Source organism: Trachinotus anak, unplaced genomic scaffold (genome assembly GCF_046630095.1).
Source record: "Trachinotus anak isolate AG129_WGS33_773 ecotype Australia unplaced genomic scaffold, CSIRO_AGI_Tana_v1 ptg000005l, whole genome shotgun sequence".
NCBI lineage: Eukaryota > Metazoa > Chordata > Actinopteri > Carangiformes > Carangidae > Trachinotus > Trachinotus anak.
This window is the reverse complement of record NW_027273856.1, coordinates 19,684,039-19,704,962: the sequence shown is the minus strand read 5'-3', so window position 1 is coordinate 19,704,962 and position 20,924 is coordinate 19,684,039. Positions and strand designations below refer to the sequence as shown.

The following is a 20,924-nucleotide window of genomic DNA, read 5'->3' as shown; positions in this document are numbered from 1 at the left end:
ACCTATATCCTCTTTCTTTCCGTTTCCTGCAGGCCTATCCCCGTTGTTCCCTCTGAGAGGAAGAGGAAGTGATGTCACGCCACCACCACCGCTTTGAGAGGGACTACCGGGGACCCTGGGAGCGGAGAGACATCCGTCCTTCTGGCCTCCACAATGGAGGAGCCAATCATAGCTGTGCCTCTGCTGTTGTCAATGGCAACAACCGTCCAGGACTCCTTCCCCTCCCAGTTATCCCCTCCCTCCTACCCACCCCGGTTACAGTTGCCGTGACAACATCCAGCAGCGACATAGCGGTCAAGCGAGGCATCACGGCAGCAGGATCTGTGGCTCCAGCATCGGCCAAGGTAAGAGCCTCGTCCAGACGGATGACAGGGGAGCCTGCGTCCTCTGACCTGTCTTGGAAACCGTTGAGTGTTTCCTCCTGCTCTTTCATGTTCCTGTCTAGTTTTTGTCTCTCCCTGTGTCAACTTTTTAATCTGTGAGGACTCCCCAGCTGGACATAATCTCCAACTTTCTCCATGCTTTTGGTGCTTTCCAGCTTCCTTCTCTCTTGCTGTCCTCCAGTTCTCCAAATGTCTCTGCACCGTCCAGCTCATGTCTGTCTTGCATGCTTGTCTTCATGGTTCAGTTGTCTCAGCTCTTCAGGCTCTTCCACTTTCTCTCTCTCTCTCCCTCTGTGCTGCCTCCTGCACTCTCCACCCTTATCCCTCACTTCACTTCTGCTACTCTCTCTGCACTCGCTCTATCCAATGCCCCATTCTTGGCAAACCATTTTCCTTCCATCTTCATTTTCTCTCTCTGCCAAATGGCAGGCTTGTCCTGCCTTTGCCTCCTTGGTAATTTTCTTCTTTCATTATGTAAATGACCTCTGACAGTGGCTCAGATGGGTGCTGCTGTCAGAACTGATGGTTAGTGGTGGTGTTTTTCCAAAGTAGCAAACAAACACAAAGGTCCTTATCGTTACACAATCCCTGATATTAGACATTTTAAAAACACATTTCTCTTATAGCTGCACTTTTCCCTTTTCCTAACCTTTTATCTCTTAATGAAGGTATAGCTTAGCTATAAAGTCATATATAGTGGTGCACTGATGGATCAGCTGTTTTTCAGCGTGATCAACTGTTTTGACCGGCCCATATGTCTCAGATATCCGATTCTGTGCTGGTCAAATTTACAGCGCTACATGATGGTCGCACACACACAGCTCAGCAGTCTGAAACGTAAAGAGTTGTAACCAAAGGGCAGTCTCATAATTTCTGTTTACCCTCATTCAGAGTCAGATGGAAAGGCAGAGAGAGAGCCCTTCACCGGGGTATTTAATAGTTAAAATTGAGTGTTTTATTATGAACATAAAATTGAATTGTCCATTAAAGAAAAGTTCACCCCTCATCAAATGTTTGTGTTGCTGCCAATTCTAGTTTTTAAAAAGACAATCAGCTAAAATTGGAATTGGTAGGTCAGAATCAACCAAGAAAATTGGTTCAGGGCATCGCTAGTCATACAGTGGTAATGATATCTGATCCAAAATATCCAGTGACCCCTCGTGCCCTGTTTGGAGGCATCTGAATTTGCTGTTTCTCCACTCATTTTTTCAGTTTTTTCCTGTAATTTGTCCCCTGCCTTTACATAATACACCAACTTTTAATGAATCCTCAAGTGACAGAAATGGCAATGTTTGAGTGTGGCTTTGGTGTATACATTCCTAATTTGACTATGAATCATATTTGTGCTTGAGTTTAGCACTTGTACAGAAAACTGCAGCTTGGAAGTGTCTGAGCGCTATAGTCAAGAGCCATACAGTTTGTGTTCTCTACCCCCTCGTCCAGGGATTTGCCTGCTATCAGGCTGTCAGCAGCGTGTGAAGAGAGGGGCCTTTACCAAAAAAGAGTTAGACATTTCAGGCTCTCCCCTGCCTCTGCTTCCATGGATACCATTCATCTTCTCTCCGCACTCCTCTTTGCTATCAGATCATTTGCTTTAATTTAAACTTCAGCAGATCCATCTGGGGTTTTTTTTTTTTCCTCCAGCACCTTACTCTCAGTGGGGCCTGCACTCTAAGAGCAGAGGTAAACAATGCTCTGGTAATTTAGTCCGTAAGTGCACATCATTAGATACCCTGCTGAATGCGCTGACCACAGACACAGTAAATCTGCTCTGGCACCGTGTCAGCCCTTCCTTTTGTGCAGCTGAATAATTACATACATCCTGACAAAGTCTGGCCAACTCCCACTGTGGCCATTGTCATCATTCAATGGCTGCCAGAGCAATTAGGTGCCTTGCCTTGCACGTGAGTGCACATTTGTTTAAAGGTACACTATATGTGGGAATCTGTGTGTGTATAGGCAGCGGATATTATGCAGATCCCTCCCTAGATGCCAATCTGTTAGCTTTATTCAGGGATCTATCTCTCTACTTTGTCTTGCCTCTGACAGTATTTTGTAAAGTGGGCAACAGAGACCAGCAACATTTAAAAAGGGGAAATACCCAGAGTCTGGGCTCGGCTTTAATTGTGGCGTAGAAAAGATGCAGAACTGGCCAGCACCATAGAAGCCTGTTTTTCTATCTTCCTCCTAGCTGCCTGCCGTCCTCACTCGCTCTCCCTCTCTTTCTGTCATCTTCGATCAAAGCTGCTGGGGGTCACAACGAGTGTGATGGACGGATGCAGCTCTGTCTCTGTGGTCCCTGTGTCTCAGCTCTGTCCATGGCTACACTAAAAAGCTGACAGGCTGTTATTGATCTCTGCTGGTTGGAGACTCTCTCTTCATAAACACAGCGGCCCTAGTAGGGATAGAGTCCAGCAGCTAGACATATACAGGAGTGTGTGCGTGTCTGTCTGAAACTGGTAGCCCTGCACATTACATTATTCTGTACTGTGTACAGTGTACATATTACTGTTACAAATGACTGTGTAGTAAAACCATAAAGGGAGGAATCAATTCCCTTAATGGAAACATGGGGAGCAGAACAGGTGTATTGTATTAACGTTACTTACAAACAACCTTTCATCATCTGGTTTGCTTTGACTTTAATGATCACGTAAAGCACTATCTGGTTGGCATGATGGTGCTGGTGTGTGTGTGTTTGTGTGTGTGTGTGTGTGTGTGTGTGTGTACCTGTATGGATTGCTCGTGTGTAAAGGTGTGCATGTGTGTGCGTGTGTGTGCGTGTGTGTAGGACAAATGCTGAGAGTTGAAAAGCACCATCTGCTCGTGTTGTCCATCCCGATGTAAAGCTAACCACATGGAACAGTGGACTATAGTTAATTTAGAGCTACACTTTGTTTCACCCTGCAGGGCCATTAATTAATTTTTATGTATTTTTGTGCCATTGTCATGGATGTATAGTCACTGCACACACTGAATCCATATTGTTAATAACCACAGCTCTTTCTGTCTCCTGCTGATGAACAGGACTTCTATGTCAGCAGAAACTGCACTTTCACTTCATATTCCATTTACTGTGATTCACAGTATCATCTCCTTGAAATGTATTCATTTCAGCTTACTAGGTAATAATGAAATGTTCTTTGAAATAAAGTGATTGCTTAGTTTGTTGGCTTTGCAAAAATGAATCACACTGTCAAACCAGGTTTCTAGAAGGTATGATAACAGCTAAGCAAGCTAATGTAAAGTAATAAGACAGATCTACAGTGAAACCAACATTCAACCATCATGTGATTTATATGATTGTTTTTAACCATGGATGTTTAAGTTTGTTGTAAGCATACAGAGACTTGAAAGTGTCAGAGTGAACATAAACACTGTGTTACTTCCTTTATTTAGTGTTTTTGTTTGATTGTTTTTATTTAGTTTTTGACAGAAAGCTATTTTGGAGTATAAATCATCGTGTTCAAAGTGAAAGATCTATGCTCAGTTAAAGGTTTACACATTAATGTTACAGGCTGATACTGAGTGTTAGTAAGGATTTGATGGACCAAAGCTAGAGTTTTTATCTGCTGAAACATTACTCACAAAGTCTCTTCCCACAGATAGCCCACTGAAACGTGGCTTTCCCTGCATGCTCTAATCCCATAATATGAAATTTTAAATCCATCCTCCCCTGCTATTTAATAGCAGCAGTGCTGGACTTTGTATTTCTTTACCCAATCCTCATTGAACACAGATGTAGGAGCCACAGTTGTTATTAAAAGAATATATAGTTATTGATCCAAGGAGTGCCACAAAGTAATGTCCATTCTTCACATGGCTTTTTTTTATGTTGATCTTCTATATTGTTGGCTTTGTTTCTTCACTCTGTTTACTTCTCATTCATTTCTCTGTAGAAATACGCTGATAGAAATTGGTTCATGATCTACAGAGTGGTCTCAAGCCAGCAGAATGAGCTATTTGTTTAGCCTGTAGGCACCTCATTAGTATAATGTTGGAAACAAACTTTCGGCGAGTTAGCGTTCTTCAGATATCTGGGCCTGTGTTACTCTGGTCAGCTAGCTGTAGTGCTGTGGTGCAGTAACAGGATTTAGGTGAGGTTCAAAATGACAGATATAAGGAGATTCTGTGAAGATTACTCTTTGCATTTTGTAGTTATTTTCTAATATAATAGCTGAAAAATAAAAATGCTGATGGAATACATTGTTTTTATGTGTTCACCAGAACAAGATGGTATTTTTCTCATTGACAAGTCTCATTGTTTCAGATGCTTTCCTCAGTCTTGTTTATTTAATGTGTGCAGGACTACAGGAAATAATCATGTAGCACTCTTTGAAAAACAATGACATCAGTCTTGAGTACTTAACTCAGTCATGAGGAGTTACAGTGTTAGTTATCTGTTGTCCCATTGGCTTCACATTTATAATGATCATAGTAGTTGCTGTACTGTCATGACACATAACAGGAGGTGACACAAGGAGTTAAATCAAAAACACTGGGCCCAGGTGTTCCCAGTAACCCATGACCTGACTACACCTACTGGGCATCTGCAACACAAAAGACAGAGACAAGCAACCAGCCCAGCAGCCAAACATTTTAGTCATTTTTCAAAGACCAAAGTTTAGAGCAGCTCTATCAGTAACTGACTGCTCCACCCACAGCGCTGAAAGGAGCAGTACTGTCAGACTTTACAACCAGCAACAACTCTCCAGACACTCCACAAACTCCACTGCAATATCTCTTTAACACACGCAACTTTTTTTCTCACCTTCAAGCTACACTTCAGGTAAAGAACAGACAAGAATGTGCAATATTGCGCCTCATGTAAATATACTGTGATGTAAATATTTTTTTCAAATGTAATCATTCTTTTTTTATGTAAATATTTTTTTTTTCTTTCTAACTGTGCTTGATACCTTCCCCCGTCTATATCCTGCTGCTGCCGTAACGATGCAAATTTCCCTCCGTGGGATTAACAAAGTTCATCACACCTTATCTTATAGCCATAGCACTGCTCGCAGAAAAATAAAGTGGCACATAATCCAACAGCTTGGTAAACAACGAAGATGGATAAACTTGATGATAATCTTTAGTTCTACTCATTAAAAGCCATCCTCACCTAAGAGTGTTACTGCAGCTTCAGTTACGATACCCACCACTGTTTGATCTTCAGCTGATAGGGATTCAATGTAAAACCTGCTGCTGGCAGTCCATTAAAATGGTTTTCCCCAGCAACACCATGTGAAGTGTTCTGTTCTGTTCTGTTCTGCTGAGCACATCTCGACAGAAAGCGCCATACATCATTTTCTTTTGACTGGCTTATTTGTCATACCCCTTTTGATGAAAGGATCATCATCCCATGTCAGATCTCACCACCTGGCAAAGATTTTTTTCTTGAATGGATGGCTGCTCTACTGCTATTGTCAATGCATATATTTAAAAGCTACAAAAGTATGAAATTAGAAAGCGCCGTATTTCCACACACATCTTGTTTTTGTAAAGGTCTGTTTTGGAAGATGATTCTGAGATATTTGCAAGACGTTCTCATTCCAGCTCAGGTAAGCTGGCAGCACCAATCAATAGAGCTCGTCTTGAAACTAAATCACACAATGTGTCTTGTTGGTCATTGATTTCAGCCAGGTCAGCCAGCCAATAGATTCAAGACGACCCCATGCTGTGGCCAACACAACATGGCATCCAGAGAACAGCAGGTGTCATGGCATCACTCTGACACAATCAAAAAAGAAAGAAAACTCACAAAAAGCATGCCTCCTCTGAGTGATTTTTTTTTCTGCGACTAGTTTGAGGCATTTGTGTCATTTTCTAGACACATGAGTGACAAGGTGAACAAATTACGATGAAATATATTCTGGTCAGCTTTGAAACATTCAACATTTTTAGGGCAACTGCAGTAACAGCATGTAAATTGACAGTGTGAGGCGACTGTGCACCACCTTTGTAGTGCGTTAGCAGTGATTTAGCTTTTATTCTTGTATTTTTCCATTTAGCTTTTTACTTGCTAAGCCCTTAAATCTGCATCAAGAAGAACTCTTCATGTGAACATCACTCTTGTGTCAGGGAGCCTGGTAATAAACAGACTGAAGATTCCTAAAGTTTCTTAAATCACTGAATCTCTAGTGAGGTTGAGGCTAAAAGCGAAGAAGTCTTTTGAAAACTGAGATAACCTTGTGTCGAGTTGCTGTGAAATGTATTGAATATGAGATGATTAAAGTTTAAGAAGCTGCACGCTGGGGAAGCTGGATGAGGGAGACAGAACGGAGACAGGAGGGAGGGAGGGGGGAATGGGTGGGGGGGTGACAGGTGAGAGTTGCTTTTGAATTAGCTTCAGATAGTAGAGAAAAAGTACAATTGTTCTATCAAATAGCGAAGCTCTATCAAGACAAGATGAAACTTTACATTTCCAAAGCAGACAGCCTCACCACGGAGCCTTAAAGAAAACCCTGCTCCCTTAAGAGGGAAGCCAAGAACACTAAACATAGCTGCAAGAAAAACGACTGCTTCACAGCTTGAAATTCTGTCATCCAACTGACTTCTGTTACTTTCGACTGATGGACATACATTGATGCTGTTTCATTATATAATTCAGAGTGTTTGTGGTTCAGCAGAGATCTTGATGTCACCGTCTAACAGATATTGTGTTGCTCTTTGATGCCGAACTCGAACTCAAATTCAAAATATAATCCCCAAATTCCCCCTAAACAGTAAGAAACAGTATCTTTCTCTGAAGAGCAGAAAGGTAAACAATCTTCACACTCCGCTGCCTGGATTTGATTTATTAGCCTCTACTCTATGTGTTGTCATCCTATCACAGACTTGCTGCATGCCATTTGCATTCACAGTGAAAATGCCACAAGAATCCATCTCTCAGAAGACAATTCTTCAGAAGGAAGACCAAACTGATTGATGAGAAATACTTTATTTCACCACTGAAGCTTTCATTCATTATCCATGCGGCATCATGTAAAACCCGAAGGCTTTTTTGTAGGTGAGTCAAGTGTCTGTCTTTCTGACTTTCAGTGTTTGAGCAGTTATGCAATTTTAAATATGTAGGGCCAGAGGTCTGTTGCACATTTTGTTCTTTGTAAGTGGTTAAGTGGTGCATGTGTCAGGGTATATTTTAGCGCTAAAAGTCAGCTCATCTGACACCAAGCTGAGACAAACCTGTCAGCTCTTTCTGCCTTGTCCGTCTGGTCGAAATGTCAGTTTGGATAAAGGCAGCTCTCAGTGGGAAAGCAGAAAGCCGTCCTCAAGTATTAGACGTGCCACTATTAAAAATGCCGCTTCCCTTTTACTTCCTCTGATTGGATTTTTCCTCACTGGGAAAACATGATTTTAATTCCTGGCACCGGAGTATGCATGCTGTTTCCAAGGAATACATTTATAACTTGTCTAGTTAGATGTGTACATCTGATTTTAATAGGTCCAACAGTTTATTAACTAAGCATCCTAATTTTCCTACTCTGCTGTTTTGCTTTCCATTAGTTGTGCATTAGTTCTTTATGATCTTTTTTCCCATAAATGCTAACATCATCATCATGTTTGTGGACAAACAAATCTACTGTCAGGCGTCTACAACAGAGCCATTAAGAAACGGTGGACCTCAAGGGAGCAAAACACGGATTAAGCTGTGATTTTCCTTAAGACGATAGATGGAAACTTTTGAGTGTTAACGAGAAGCAGTGATTGTGTGTTTACCGGGAGCAATTGCACCAGGGTCTGGATGTCTCGGCACCATGTGGGGAGAATTAAAGCTTTCCACTCAGAATCAGACCAGGCAATGCTGCAGTGATTGCTAATCAAAGACAGAGATACAGAGTCAGACATACAGAGAGAAAAACTGAGTGAAAGACAGACAGAGACAGAAAGACAGACAGACACCTCAGTCGTGAGGACTGCACACTGTCAAACTGTCAGAGGGAAGGCACTGTGAAAAGGGAACTGTCAGACCTCAGTTTTTTTTTATCAGTATTTGAAATCAGGTAGATGGAAAATGGGAGTCATGAATCTGATGACAGATTTATCAGAAATCTCGCACCCTCATCCCACAGTCAGGACATCATCATCATCTTTTATTGTCAACAGGAAATATTGACAGCAGTTGTCTTGATTTAAGAAAAAGAAAAAAAAAAACAATCCGTACAGAAATGAAACAGTTGGCAGATGTGGGACGATAACAATGCAACAGGTCAAAGAATGGGTGACGGCAAGTGTTATCTTTGTCTTGTCAATCTCACAGTGACAGGATGTTCCACAGGTTTCATCCAATCCATATCCTCTCAGGGGTCCTCCTGCGTCTGTCTTCCTTTCTGTAGGTGCAGGATCCCAGCCGACCTTTTGTACCAACAATGGAGCTCCGCATTTATTCATCCAGCCACCTGTCTTTCCTATCACAAGTCTGCAAACCTGGCCAGGTCTTTATTCTCTGTGCTTTAGATGCTTCTGCTGGATTTCAATCCTCTTGGAGAAAATCAAATAGAGGGAGAGACGGGTTATTGTTCTGAAAAACATGGATATCCCAAAATAGTACACCTTTCAGGGTCCTGGCTTTGTGGTGGATTTGTGTGGTTACAGCGAGCTTTACAAAAGGCTGTATGCACGGCCTTGGCTGGAGAAAAGAAGATGGTCCAGTAGGGGCTTGCTCTCCTCTTTTTGTTGTGTGTGTGTGTGTGGGTGGGAATGGAAAGCAGGCTCCTCAACACACCAGCTGTCTTATGAGTCTGGCTCCAAACTGACGGCCTGATGGCTCAATCTAATAACCAGTCATTGGATATCAGATTCAAATCTCTCTCTGCTTTGTGAAAGATGAGATGCAACCCTTTCTCTATTTATGTCGCAATGACTATGCAATATGAGTGTGTGATATTGAAAGGGCTGAGGAGTACGTTGTCATCCAATACTGTACATCTGCTCTGCCAGCAGTACACAGAGATCATTGTCTCACTGACTGAGCAGAAACTGGCGCATTGGACGTCACTGCACAAACAAAGGTGTGTTTACAAAGTGCAGATTCGTCTTGGAGGTCGTGTCTTGCTGCATGTCTTCTGTGCTTGCCGTGGCTTTGTCTCCTTTGCTCAGAGGTGGTTTGGAAAATTAGGAGCTTATTCTGCTCTCTGCAGCAGCTCGATTGATGAAAGTAAGTCATAGGGACCTCCCTCCCAACTTTATCACTCTTGATTTTTATCTCCCCCCATCACACTTCCATTACTATTTCTATCTAATTCTTCAGCTCTCCATCCCACCCCGCGTCGACCACCACCCCTCCAGCCACTTCAAACAACTGCTTGTCTTTGTTGAAGCATAGATCCTCATTCCTGTGTCAGCGTTGCCTCCCTCTGAGCGCGCTTGTGTGAAATTGGATTGCTGATCCGTTGGCGCTGAGTGGCAGAGATGTAATATGGGATAGCGGCAACCGCATGCTCTGATGCTGGAGACAGCTGTTACAGGACACCAAGGGATCACAGATGACGCTTGACTCCTAGTCCTCATCTCTTCAAGACTGGAAATGCTCGCAGCAAATCTCATGACAACATAAAAGGAGAACACCACTGAACAACAAACAGAAACACACCAGGCTTTCGTCCGGCACATTGCAATCCTGTGGACGGTTGACAGATTTTCTCGATTTGCTCAAGTGTCAAGGGGTCAGTGTTGATCCCCTGGCAATTTGAAGTGGCTGTCGTCTTAGATTTGCCATTATCATTCGTCATTGCTGCCACGAGTGCATCTCGCTCCTCCACTTCCTCATCATAGGGTGAAAGGTCTTTGTCAAAGGAGAAAGTGTCACTTGACCCAAATTTATCTTGTGATTATCACACATTCACCTTCTATTGGCCTGAAATGTGCGTGTTAAAAGTTTATGGTTTGTTCCCAGCTGGAATTGTGACACTGGTTTCCAGCTGGTTTCCAATTGTTCCCAAAGTAAAACTAGTATAAGACATAGTTTCATAGAAACTTCTCAAACTACTTTTGCAGTATAGTCTGTGGGTTCAATCTCCATCCCTATGCTTAGTTTGCTCCTAACAAATGTAATTTTGGTGCAGATGTGGCTAAATCCACTGCTTTCACTGTCAGCTGTCACCCTTCTCAAAGCTCTGAAACGGCACCAAGTGGCTTATTCAGTCATTTTGGCAAAAAAAAAAAATACTACAGCTGCTGTTTTATCACTAAAACACACTCCAAACTTTTCATAGCCACCTTTTCATAGTCTTTTCATACTCAAAAGATTTCGACTTGAAAACATGCAGCCTGAAACAAGTTTTAAATCAGCCATGTAAACTGTGATTTACACCAGTGTACTTGCAATTGATGTGGAATCTCTATTTATAGAGATGTGCAAAGTAGATGCTAATGTCATACAGCACTAATTTCAGGGAAAATCTTGACACATAGCATGTTCAGGTTGGTCTATAAAAAAAGTACTTGCTGCATATTTTAGAGGTTACTTTTAACAGTAGACAGAAATTCAGTCAACCCAAAAGAGGACACTCTGCTGTCTAGTTCAAGGCTGCCATTCATCCATCTATGTAATTGAGCACATCATCAAATGAGCGGATCAGCTCTCTGGTTGTTCAAAGACCCATACTTAGTACCCATATTCCCCTTCAAGTGTTAAATGAACCCCCTGCTGAGCCTAGCTGATTGTATGTCATTTGGTATTCGTCTGGTGGGGAAAAAGAAAACTCATCTGCAATCCTTTTTGCCCTTCCCCCCATAGCCACCCTCCTGTCCCTTTGTCTGTCCTGTTTCACAATTGCACAGTAAAGAGCGGTGGCATTTAAAAAGGTCCACATGTGGAGGGGTTGACATTAAAAAGTGCTGCCACCTTAAGGTTAACTCCATATGAAAGGTGATGGTGAATGCAGGCTTTTAAAGCATCAGTCGTGTCATGTGGAATATCGGGTATCAGTGAGGAGACGGCGTTTAAGATGCACAGGTAAACAGTGCACCAACGGCTCGTCTGGCACTTAACTCAGCTTCAGCTCACACCTGTGGTTAGTTGCGCGGGTGCTCTCAGCAGCACCTACACGCAGGACACTAAGGGTTTTTCAGCCTTAGCTGTGTGGCGCCAAGGCTCTATTTGTGCAAATGAATCTGGCTGCTGAAAGAGTAGTTATGGACATTGCTCTTGGATGCTACCTCAGGCTGAAACTAAAACATTTACTCTTTCATTCTTGTTTGAAAAAGGTGGACTAAGAGTGCTTACACTTTGTTTTACTGTAAATAGACACTGACAGCTCTTCCTTTGAAATTTCTTTGCCTGACTTAGTAAGGTTTTCAGTCGGGTGCACAAAAGAAGAAAATAAGCAAGGCTTGAGAGGCCTCTTGAAAATTGTAGGAAACAAAATCATTAGCCAATTGACTTTGTGCTCTCTTCCCCTCCTGAGCTGATACCTAGGAAGGAACTTTGCCACGTTTTGTTTAGTGTCAATGTCTTTATTGACGGAAACACAACTTGAAGTACACACCATGTTGAATAGGAGCATTTTTTTTTTTTTGGTTTAGTTTTAAATATCTCTCAAAAATTGTGAGATGGATTGCAATCAAATACTGTAGAGAAATTCCTGGCCTCCGGAAGAATGAAGTCCACTGACTTTCAAGATCCTCTGACTTCTTGTCAAACCATATTGCAACATGAGTCAAATGATGTATTTTGCATCATACCTATAGCATGGTAAAGCAAAGTTAAAATTGCATAAGATAAAACTGTGTGCAATGAAACCATACCAACATTTTTATGGAATATTTTGTCAGTTACTAAAAAAAAAAAAAACTAAACTAAACCTTGTCTTAGTATTCATATATTCTTTTTCATAATTATATATTCACCATGCATCATATGTACCAAACAAATTGTGTTCACTTTGTCACAAAAAATGTAGGTTACACAGTGCTTGAAGTCATTGTTTTTTCTCTTTAATTTAAGAAGGTTCTCATTATGACTCCAGACAACTTTTATCTGTTTCTCATTATTCTTCCATTTCTTTCTGTCCATTACTCGATTGTCGGTCCCTATTATTGTGGTCCAGTCACTGTGGGCCTGCCCTGTGCACTGTGCTCAGGGGATCTGCAGCCAGCCATTTTAATAATACACACATAAATAATAGATATATTTTAAATGCAAATTCTAATAGGGACTTTGGGGGTGACTCAATCATGCAGCATTTGTGGTTTGACCTTAACTCAGGCTAACAAATTACTGGGAGCTCGGTGTTTCTCATTAGGAGCTGCACGCATCATCACACCGCAAAGTACTCCTCTGCCATAACCACAACCACTGTATGCATCATGTAAATGTTTTCCTTCCATCTTTACACAGTTTAGTAGTTGTGACTTTTTACATGTACATGGACATTACATGCACTGTTGCTACACAGTTTAAGTGTTTAGTGCAGAGTTGAGTAACACTTTCCATGGCTTAATGTTGTTGTTGTTATTAGAGCAGAGTACAGAGGGACACTGACACTGTTGCTGTCGTTGTTCTGTTGCTCAAAATTTCCATTTTTTCTGTCAATTAAAGTCACTAATGGGATAATTATTAATAAGAACAGCTGATTATAAGAAATAGGCAGTGGTGGAAGAAATCTCATCAATAAAGATCAGTACTGCAATTTAAAAATACTAAAATACATATAAAAAACCATCCACTCAAAATAAATCCTACTTCAGTATAAGTACAGTACTTGATACTTTTCACTAAGAAGGAAAAGTTGCTGGCCAATGATACTCACTGCCTAGAAACCACTTGATGATGAACATATCAGTGATTTTAGGGTTATAGTATCATAACATCCATCCATTCATCTCTTCATCCATTTCCCCTCTGCCCCTGCTTATCCCGCTGAGGACCGCAGGGCGTATCAGCATGCACTGGCTGAGAAGCAGAGTACACCCTGAACAAGTCACCAGTCAATAACTAGGCTCAGACACCCAAACTGCATATCTGGACTGACGCAGACCTTGTTGGGTTGAGGCAACCACAGCTGTGCCATTCATGAAAATGAGGAAGAAGAAAAAAAACTGCTGTGTATTTGGAAACTATTGAGACAATCAATTTAGACTGTGTAACTTAATGGAGACATTTACTGCATCTTGCAGAGAAATTCTAAATGTGTTTCCATCAAAGAAAGGAAATGGGTGAAAGTACAGCAAACATCTTACTGCAGCAAATGACTGTAGAAATTGTTCTGTAAAGACAGGTCATGTGAATTATGGTGTGAATTAGGTTATGTCTCGCTGATTGGATGTAAGGTTTACGGCCAACAAGTCTTGACTGGGATTCTCCGTCACAGTTACTGCAGTTCATGCTCCACAGTCATTTCTGTTCAAATCAACAGCAGGCCTCAAAGTCACCTACAACTTCAAGTCCGTCCAAATCCCTGACACATGTTTGGAAAGTCTCAGCCACAAAAATGCAGCTCATCATCCGAGGCCCAACAAAAGGCCACACTGTTTGTATTCCTCTGTAATTCTACTCTAATAACAGCACTGCCAACTATATTGCAACCGTAATCAGATTAGATACTTCTGGGAAATAACAGCTGATAATGTTTGAAGAGGAGGATAATATCCCTATTCAAATTAGTCTGCAAATTGGAATGGAATAAATTGTCTGTTCAACATAACATTTTACCGAGTCTGGAGGCAAAGCAATCCAAAAGTAATTGAAAGCAATTAGATTATGATTACTAAATTTGATTAATCTGGTGGATTACACTACTGGTTGACAATTTGAAACAGATAATCTGTAACAGATCAGTAATATCTAACAGAATATATTTCTTCAAGTAATCCTCTACTCTACTGATGCAGTGCAGCACAGACCAGTGGATGTTTTGTATAAATGATATTCTCACTACATTATGAAGCTCTGCTCTCTGGAGTAACAGCCACTTAAAATTACCATTAATTTAATTTTAGGTATTTAGTTTTACTCCAGTTTGAGTCCTCTCAGACTTAGTAAGCAGTGACTTCAGCTATAAAGTTATTTCCAACAAACTAAAAGTAAACTAATTTCACTATAATCAATCATTGTCAGTGTAACAGCTTTATTAAATCAAGTAATTACTTTATAATTGCTTGGTGCAGAAGTGGAGCACTTCTTTACATACTGGGGTGATTACGCCTTAAATTCCTGTACAGGTGTGCGAGCGACATGTGTGTCCTGACTCTCATCATCACAGCATCAGTGGAAGAGCAGAGGACACTCCTTGTGTTGTGTGTGACTTGTTTAAGATGCACTGATCTCTGTCAGTGTAGTGCTGTTGTCTCAGTGCCAGTGGACTTGGCCGTCTGACTCAGTGTCGTTCTCCGCCAGCCATGCCAAGAGGTACTGTCTGTCATTGTCTGTCATTTAGACAGAGAGAGAGAGTGTATGTGTGTGTGTGTGTGTGTGTGTCGTGACTTGACACAAATGAAAATGTAAGGTATGATTGTTGTATCTCTATCTGCTCCCCCCTTCCATTATGACATCCCCTGTTCATTTGATCCATTACTGGTGCTATTACTGTGAGCTATAGCCGAAATGTCAGCCCAGTTTGAGTCATATTTCCATTTAGCTCAGAAAAAGAGGATGTGTCTGTCCCACAATGCTGCCGCTCCCTCTGTGTTGAGGTTGTTTTCGTCGTTGTTGGAAATTCTCCAGCTGCCAACTGAATTAAGAAGCTGATTTTGAGGGGCCGTTTGCACAATCCCGCCACATCTTGAGTGTCTCCTGATGATGCGTTGTATGTCAGAACAGCGCATAAAGAGAACACTCTCAAGGTCAGATTGAAATTGGAACCATTTCATCATGAGGCATTATGGGAAGTGCCGTGCATCTGAGGGGGCAATAAATATTGTCAAACTCGAGCCAAGCACAGTCAGTGTACAGCGCTTGCAAGTGTTATTTTTAGAGCCGGGATTTATTGCAGACTGTTTCTTTTTGCAGGGCTGTTTAAATGTTGCAGAAATATGACCAAGCCTCTAGTGATGTCATGATTTGATCATCATCATGAGTCCTCACACACAAACTTGAAAGTGTGGTTCAGAGCACAAAAGGAATATGGGAAAATGTCACTAGCATAGCATTTCATTTCAGTAAAAGGGACCTTTAACAATATGTGTCCGCAATTGCAATGCGAATAATGTACGTTGTTCAAAATTAAAGATGTGGCTCCTGACAGGTGAGTTAATCTGCTACTGCCGGAGAATAAATAATAAACACTAGCCTGGTCCTTAAATTACTTTGCTATATTAGTGCCAGTGACTGGGAAATGAAGAGAATATTGAGTGTACTCTATTTTGCAAGTTCATTAACACAAAAAAACCCTCAAACTATTAGATCTAAGATGTCACGATTCAGATTGACTCACAGATTTGACAAGAAATTGATGTTAATCTTTGCTCCAAAGGGCATTCTCAGTTTGACACAATCTTGGTCCTGTGTCGTTCACTCGCTGGGCAAAATCTTAATCATATTTCAACAAGCAGGCTGTGTCAGATACCACTCAAACACAGAATATGAGATGACTTTTACCAAGGCTGCAAAGAGCTCAGAGTGTATTCTGTTTTGTAGTAGACTGTTTGTTGACTTGCAGTCAGCCGTGAAAAGTCTTTGCAAGTATTTTCTAATTCTCGTTTAAAGGGCACTCAAGGCTGCAACACATTAAATCACAGAAAGTCCAGAACAATCCAGTTGAAAATCGACTGAATTATTATCTTAGGCTTTGTGAAATCACAATAAAGAATATTGAAAATGAGGGTGAATATCTTGTTACTGCAAATTCTGTCTGCCATCTTGGAAACGAAACATTTCAAGCAGAGCATTGTGAGTTTATATTTGTGTGTGTGCATGTGTGTTTTTCTCTCAAGAGAATAAAAGCAGAGTGAAGAACATGTGGGAGTGTCTGTGCTCCCCGGCAGAATGATTACCTTGATGAGGTTAAAAATGAATAAGTGCAACTGAATAAACCATCTGCGATTCACTAAAGGACAGCTGCTGATTTAAACCATGATGCCTTCACAATATAAACCTGATGCAAGGTCGTTGCCATGTTGTAAATCTGTTTGCCCACAAGACTTATGGATTACTATACCAAATAATTTCAAAGAAGTTCAGTACAGAATTAAATCTTAATTTTCAATATGTGCACACACAAAAAAGAAAATAGTACCACAGGCTGAATACTGAATACACCATATCAGATTTCTAATACAGAAATTACAGTGAATTTTAATACTTAGTACAGCAACACTGTATCAGTTGATGAAAGTAATTATGGGCTGGTGTTGCTTTGGCATCACTGGTGTAACTAAGACAACTGACACAAGTATTGTAGTTGAGTATGAGGTTCGTACTTTGACTATTTTAATTTCATGTTAATTTTTACACTGCATTGTTATATAATAAATCAAACCACCCCAAAGTATATCGAATGAGTAAAATTAGGACTGTTACAGCCAGCTACAACATTGAAGTGCAGCTTTCATGTTAATGCATCAGTTATACTGATCCAGTACTATGATGTATATTAAAATATCACTCAACTTGACAGTTTTGGCTGCATAGTGAGTACTTATCATTTACACTTAAAGTACATTTTGCTATAATATAATACTTGTGTACTTTTATTGAAGTAAGATTTTGAATGGTGAACATGTAACAGTATATTTAAGACAAGCCCATAGATGGTCCATGCCAGCTGACACAGTGTTGCTATTCTATGATCCCTAGTTAACAGGAAGTGAGGTGACGTAGCATAATGACTGACAAAGTCTGCGTTAGCAGGAGGTTAAGGTGGAGGGAGGGGTTGACAAAACACAGCTGTTAGCCATGACCATTCCACAAGGTAAACCATGTGTTTATTATTGTAACCATGAGGTCAAAGGTCCAGAGCAGGAGCACTAATTCAGTGTGGGGACAAACAACCTATACAACCGTTCGGTTGGACTTTTTGCTCTTATTACTTAGACATTTTGGTCTTGATTTTAATTTGATTTGATTTGTAAGTTGAATTATGTTTCAGTGCTTGTCACAATCTGGCCAGATAAAAGTGTAATCAACTCAATCTGTACTCAACCACTAACACTGAAAGCTAATATGAAAGAAAATACTGAAGCACTCTGGCTATAAAAGCCTGTAACACTGAATGGCAAAAGCCTTTGGCAGGGTAAATGAGATAAATGTAAACACAGACATGAAGAAAATGGATTTCAGGTGGTGTGACTATTGACTCCAAAGAACATCTTTGTTCTTTGATTCTTCAAATTACTTTTTACTTACTATCTATAAAGCAGACACACTCCAGTTTCTCTCTTCAGAATGTGAGATGACATTATCAAGTAGCTTGTGTTAGTGCTCCTAAGCTATTTCTGAGAATGTGATGTAAATGTGTTACACAATTGTTTGCATCAATCCCACTCTAAATCTGTAATTTAATGATGATGTGGATCCCTCCTCTTGTTGCTGAGCTGAATATTTGTGCACCTCCTGGCATAATGTTCCTTCTCCCTCATCTGATGTTTTTTATTTTGTATTAAGGTGCCCCTCAAATATCTAGGTTGAGCTATCATCACCAGGTAAAAAGGCTATTTTTTTTCTCTTCCTGCTAAAGGTACCTGTTTAAAATTTATTGTGGTCAAAGAAAAAGAAAACATTAATATTTATCAGGTGGAAACACAAAGAGAAGACGAAATGTAATAGGTGTTCTAATTCAAATCCTTTAAATTTGTATTGAGCGAGGTAAGGGTGTGACCAGAAATCTCTTGGTGTGTGACCTGCATATTTTCCTGGTAAATGAGACATGTTAAATGATGTGCCAGAGGGAAAATGGGTCTTTTCAAGCAGCACACACTGTTCCGATCATCACAGATAACCAAGCTGGAAGGCCAGGGACCTAATTTAAGGGCTATTTACCATACGCCAGATTTTCAATGGAGCTGCACTCGGCTGCAGAAATGGGAGAAAAATGGAGAAAACCTGCAAGAGAAAAAAGATTTAAACCATGCATAACACACAAACACAATCATTTTATATTTTCTACAGTTTACAAAGACGCAGGTAATTAATAATTCTGTCTCATCTTGAGATTCTTTGCTGTGAGTGTTTTGTGAGCTCCTCCCGAGTCCTAGTACTCCGCACTGAAAATGAAGCACTACAGGAAAAGAGCCCCCCCTTTCATCAAAAACAAAGAGGTGGGATGTGATTAATTCCATGGCACATCTTCCGGTCGTATCACCCTTGACTGATTCATGAGACTCGAGCAACAAAGGAACACCATTTTTAATTGGAGTCATAATCCTAGATCAGCACTAAATCAGGATTTGTCTCTAAACGCGTGATTGTTGTCACTTCTCAACATGTTTAGACAGCTCACAGTGGAGGTATAACAATAAATGTTGAACAATGAGCTTTCTGTCTTTGTCTTTCTGTCTTTGTCATCTTTCTCATTATCTTGGCATTACTTTGCTTGTGTCTTTTTTTTTTTCTTTTTGCCTCCCTTCTTACACTTTCCCATTCGTTACCTTCCCCGACCATCCAGAATTCCAGTTTTCTAATATGAAACACAGTTAAATAAGTGAAGAGAATATCCTCACGAGAAAAATAGCAGCACCTTATTATTTAAGCAAATTAATATTTTAAATTTTTTCATTCACCTGACAAAGCCCTGTACCGGGTATTGGAATTATTACTTGTTCATTGGGAGCAAAGGAGATAGTGTGATGTTGTTACACACCCACAAAGTCCAAAGAGGGAACAGACCTTGATGCTTCTTTTTTCCCAAACAGCAAATCCGTTTCTAAGTTAAAAAATTTGGGAGTGCAATATTTATCAAATAATGTTTTTCTTGAATAAAGGGATACAAGGAGACATTTACAAGCAAAATTGTTAAACTGATTTGAGTACAAAAAGTACACTAGGTATTTAATTATTTCTGCTTCAAACTGTACTCATTATAAAATTATGCAAATTAGGTATATTTCACACAGGAGAATTTACTTGTGGGGGTGGTGTGAAATAAGGTGATCTAACATAAGATTTACCTAAGTTGACACCAAGTTATCTGGTTATCCTGGTAGGGTCTAGTGTAAACGGTATGATCGGTATGAAGTAGTTCTTTTTAGTATTTCCCTCATCCCTATGACTCATCAAAAAAAAAAAAAAAACTCTCCTCAGTCCGTTTGGATGCAGAGAATATCACTGTTCCAGCAGTTTTTGTAAGCTGGTCTTCTAGCCCGCGCAGAGCTCAGCCATCAGCTGTCCGCAGCAGAGTAGAGGGCCCTTGACTAAAGGGCCCTTGACATGATTCTTTCAACAAAGCATGGTGACAGCATCATCATCGTTGTTGTGTTATCAACATTTTTTGTTAAAAGAATATTGGATATTGTGATACATTTTATTCTTAAACTTGCTAAATGATTTTACAGTTTCTACATTTCTATTTTTAGTCACAAATGCAAGTGCTTCCTCAAAAAACATTTGGAAAATCAGTTTTCTTTAAGTATTTTAAATCCACCATTGTTTGCAACCATGTTTACAAGCTTCCAATCATCTTCTTCCTCCCTGTTTTTCTTGGCACACGTCTTGTGTTACCACCACCTGTAGGTCAGTGGAATAGTGTGAAACCGTTGGAAGGACTGTATTAACCGTCTCATGCACTCACAACTGTGTGAATGCATGAGACAAACTAAATGGGAACCCACTCTTAGAAAAACAGCTCCACTGCTACAAGTCAAAAACTTGACAGGTTGCCTTTAACTGAGCCGTTATTTTACATAAACCACTTCCCACTTTCTAACATTAGTCAAAATTGGCTTCTTTTAACCATGACTGTGGTTGTTCCTAACCTTACCCAAGTGGTTATTATTGTTAGCACGATGACAAAGACCCCTAACATTAAAGTATTTGTTTTAATGGAAACCATGATCCTCCCAAGCCCTAATCAAGTGGTTTTCATGCCTAAACCTAACCAAGCCTTATTCACAGGGGTGTCAGATCAGAAAATAGTTTTATTGTTGCAGTGTTGCAGTGGGGATTTGTAACGTTTATGGAAAGCACTAACAAATGATGTCCTGATGATGTGAGCCTCAGATCACAAAAGGCTTATATGTGTTGTTTTGTAGGGCAGGTACAAACAACATATTTTGTCATTGTATTTGTGAGGACCAGTTTGCTTTTTATGTTTTGTTTTGTTGGATTTGTTTTTTATGCTGCAATTGTGACCATTGTTGAAACCATGTAGAAATATACAATGAGTGCATTGTGTGGAATGGCGTACTCTTCAAACTGAAGGGGTGTGTGTGTGTGGACACACTCTGCTCACCAGATAGCTGTATGTAAGAGAGGACCTTCTCTGGCTGAGTCATTCCAGGTGGAATAACACAAGCTTCAGGGAAAAAAATAAAACAGTCTAATTAAAGCATCCTAATGGCTGCATTATCAAGTTCTGCATGCAACACTAACTGCGTGTTGAAGTTGTTGTTGCAGTTATTGCTGGTGTTAAAGGTTATTTGACCGTCATAGAGCGTGCCGTGAACTGT

General features: G+C 40.4%; 1 protein-coding gene across 6 annotated transcripts in view; it reads left to right on the top strand.

The window, feature by feature from the left end:
* Positions 1–20,924, top strand: part of LOC139621855 (kelch-like protein 29) — a 200,879-nt gene that overhangs the window by 68,155 nt on the left and 111,800 nt on the right. For all 6 annotated transcript variants that reach the window (XM_071478759.1, XM_071478763.1, XM_071478764.1 and 3 more), the window contains one exon: positions 33–344. In XM_071478759.1, coding sequence (XP_071334860.1) covers positions 72–344 — 273 coding nt within the window. In that variant the 5' untranslated portion in view covers positions 33–71. The remainder of the gene's footprint in view (positions 1–32; positions 345–20,924) is intronic.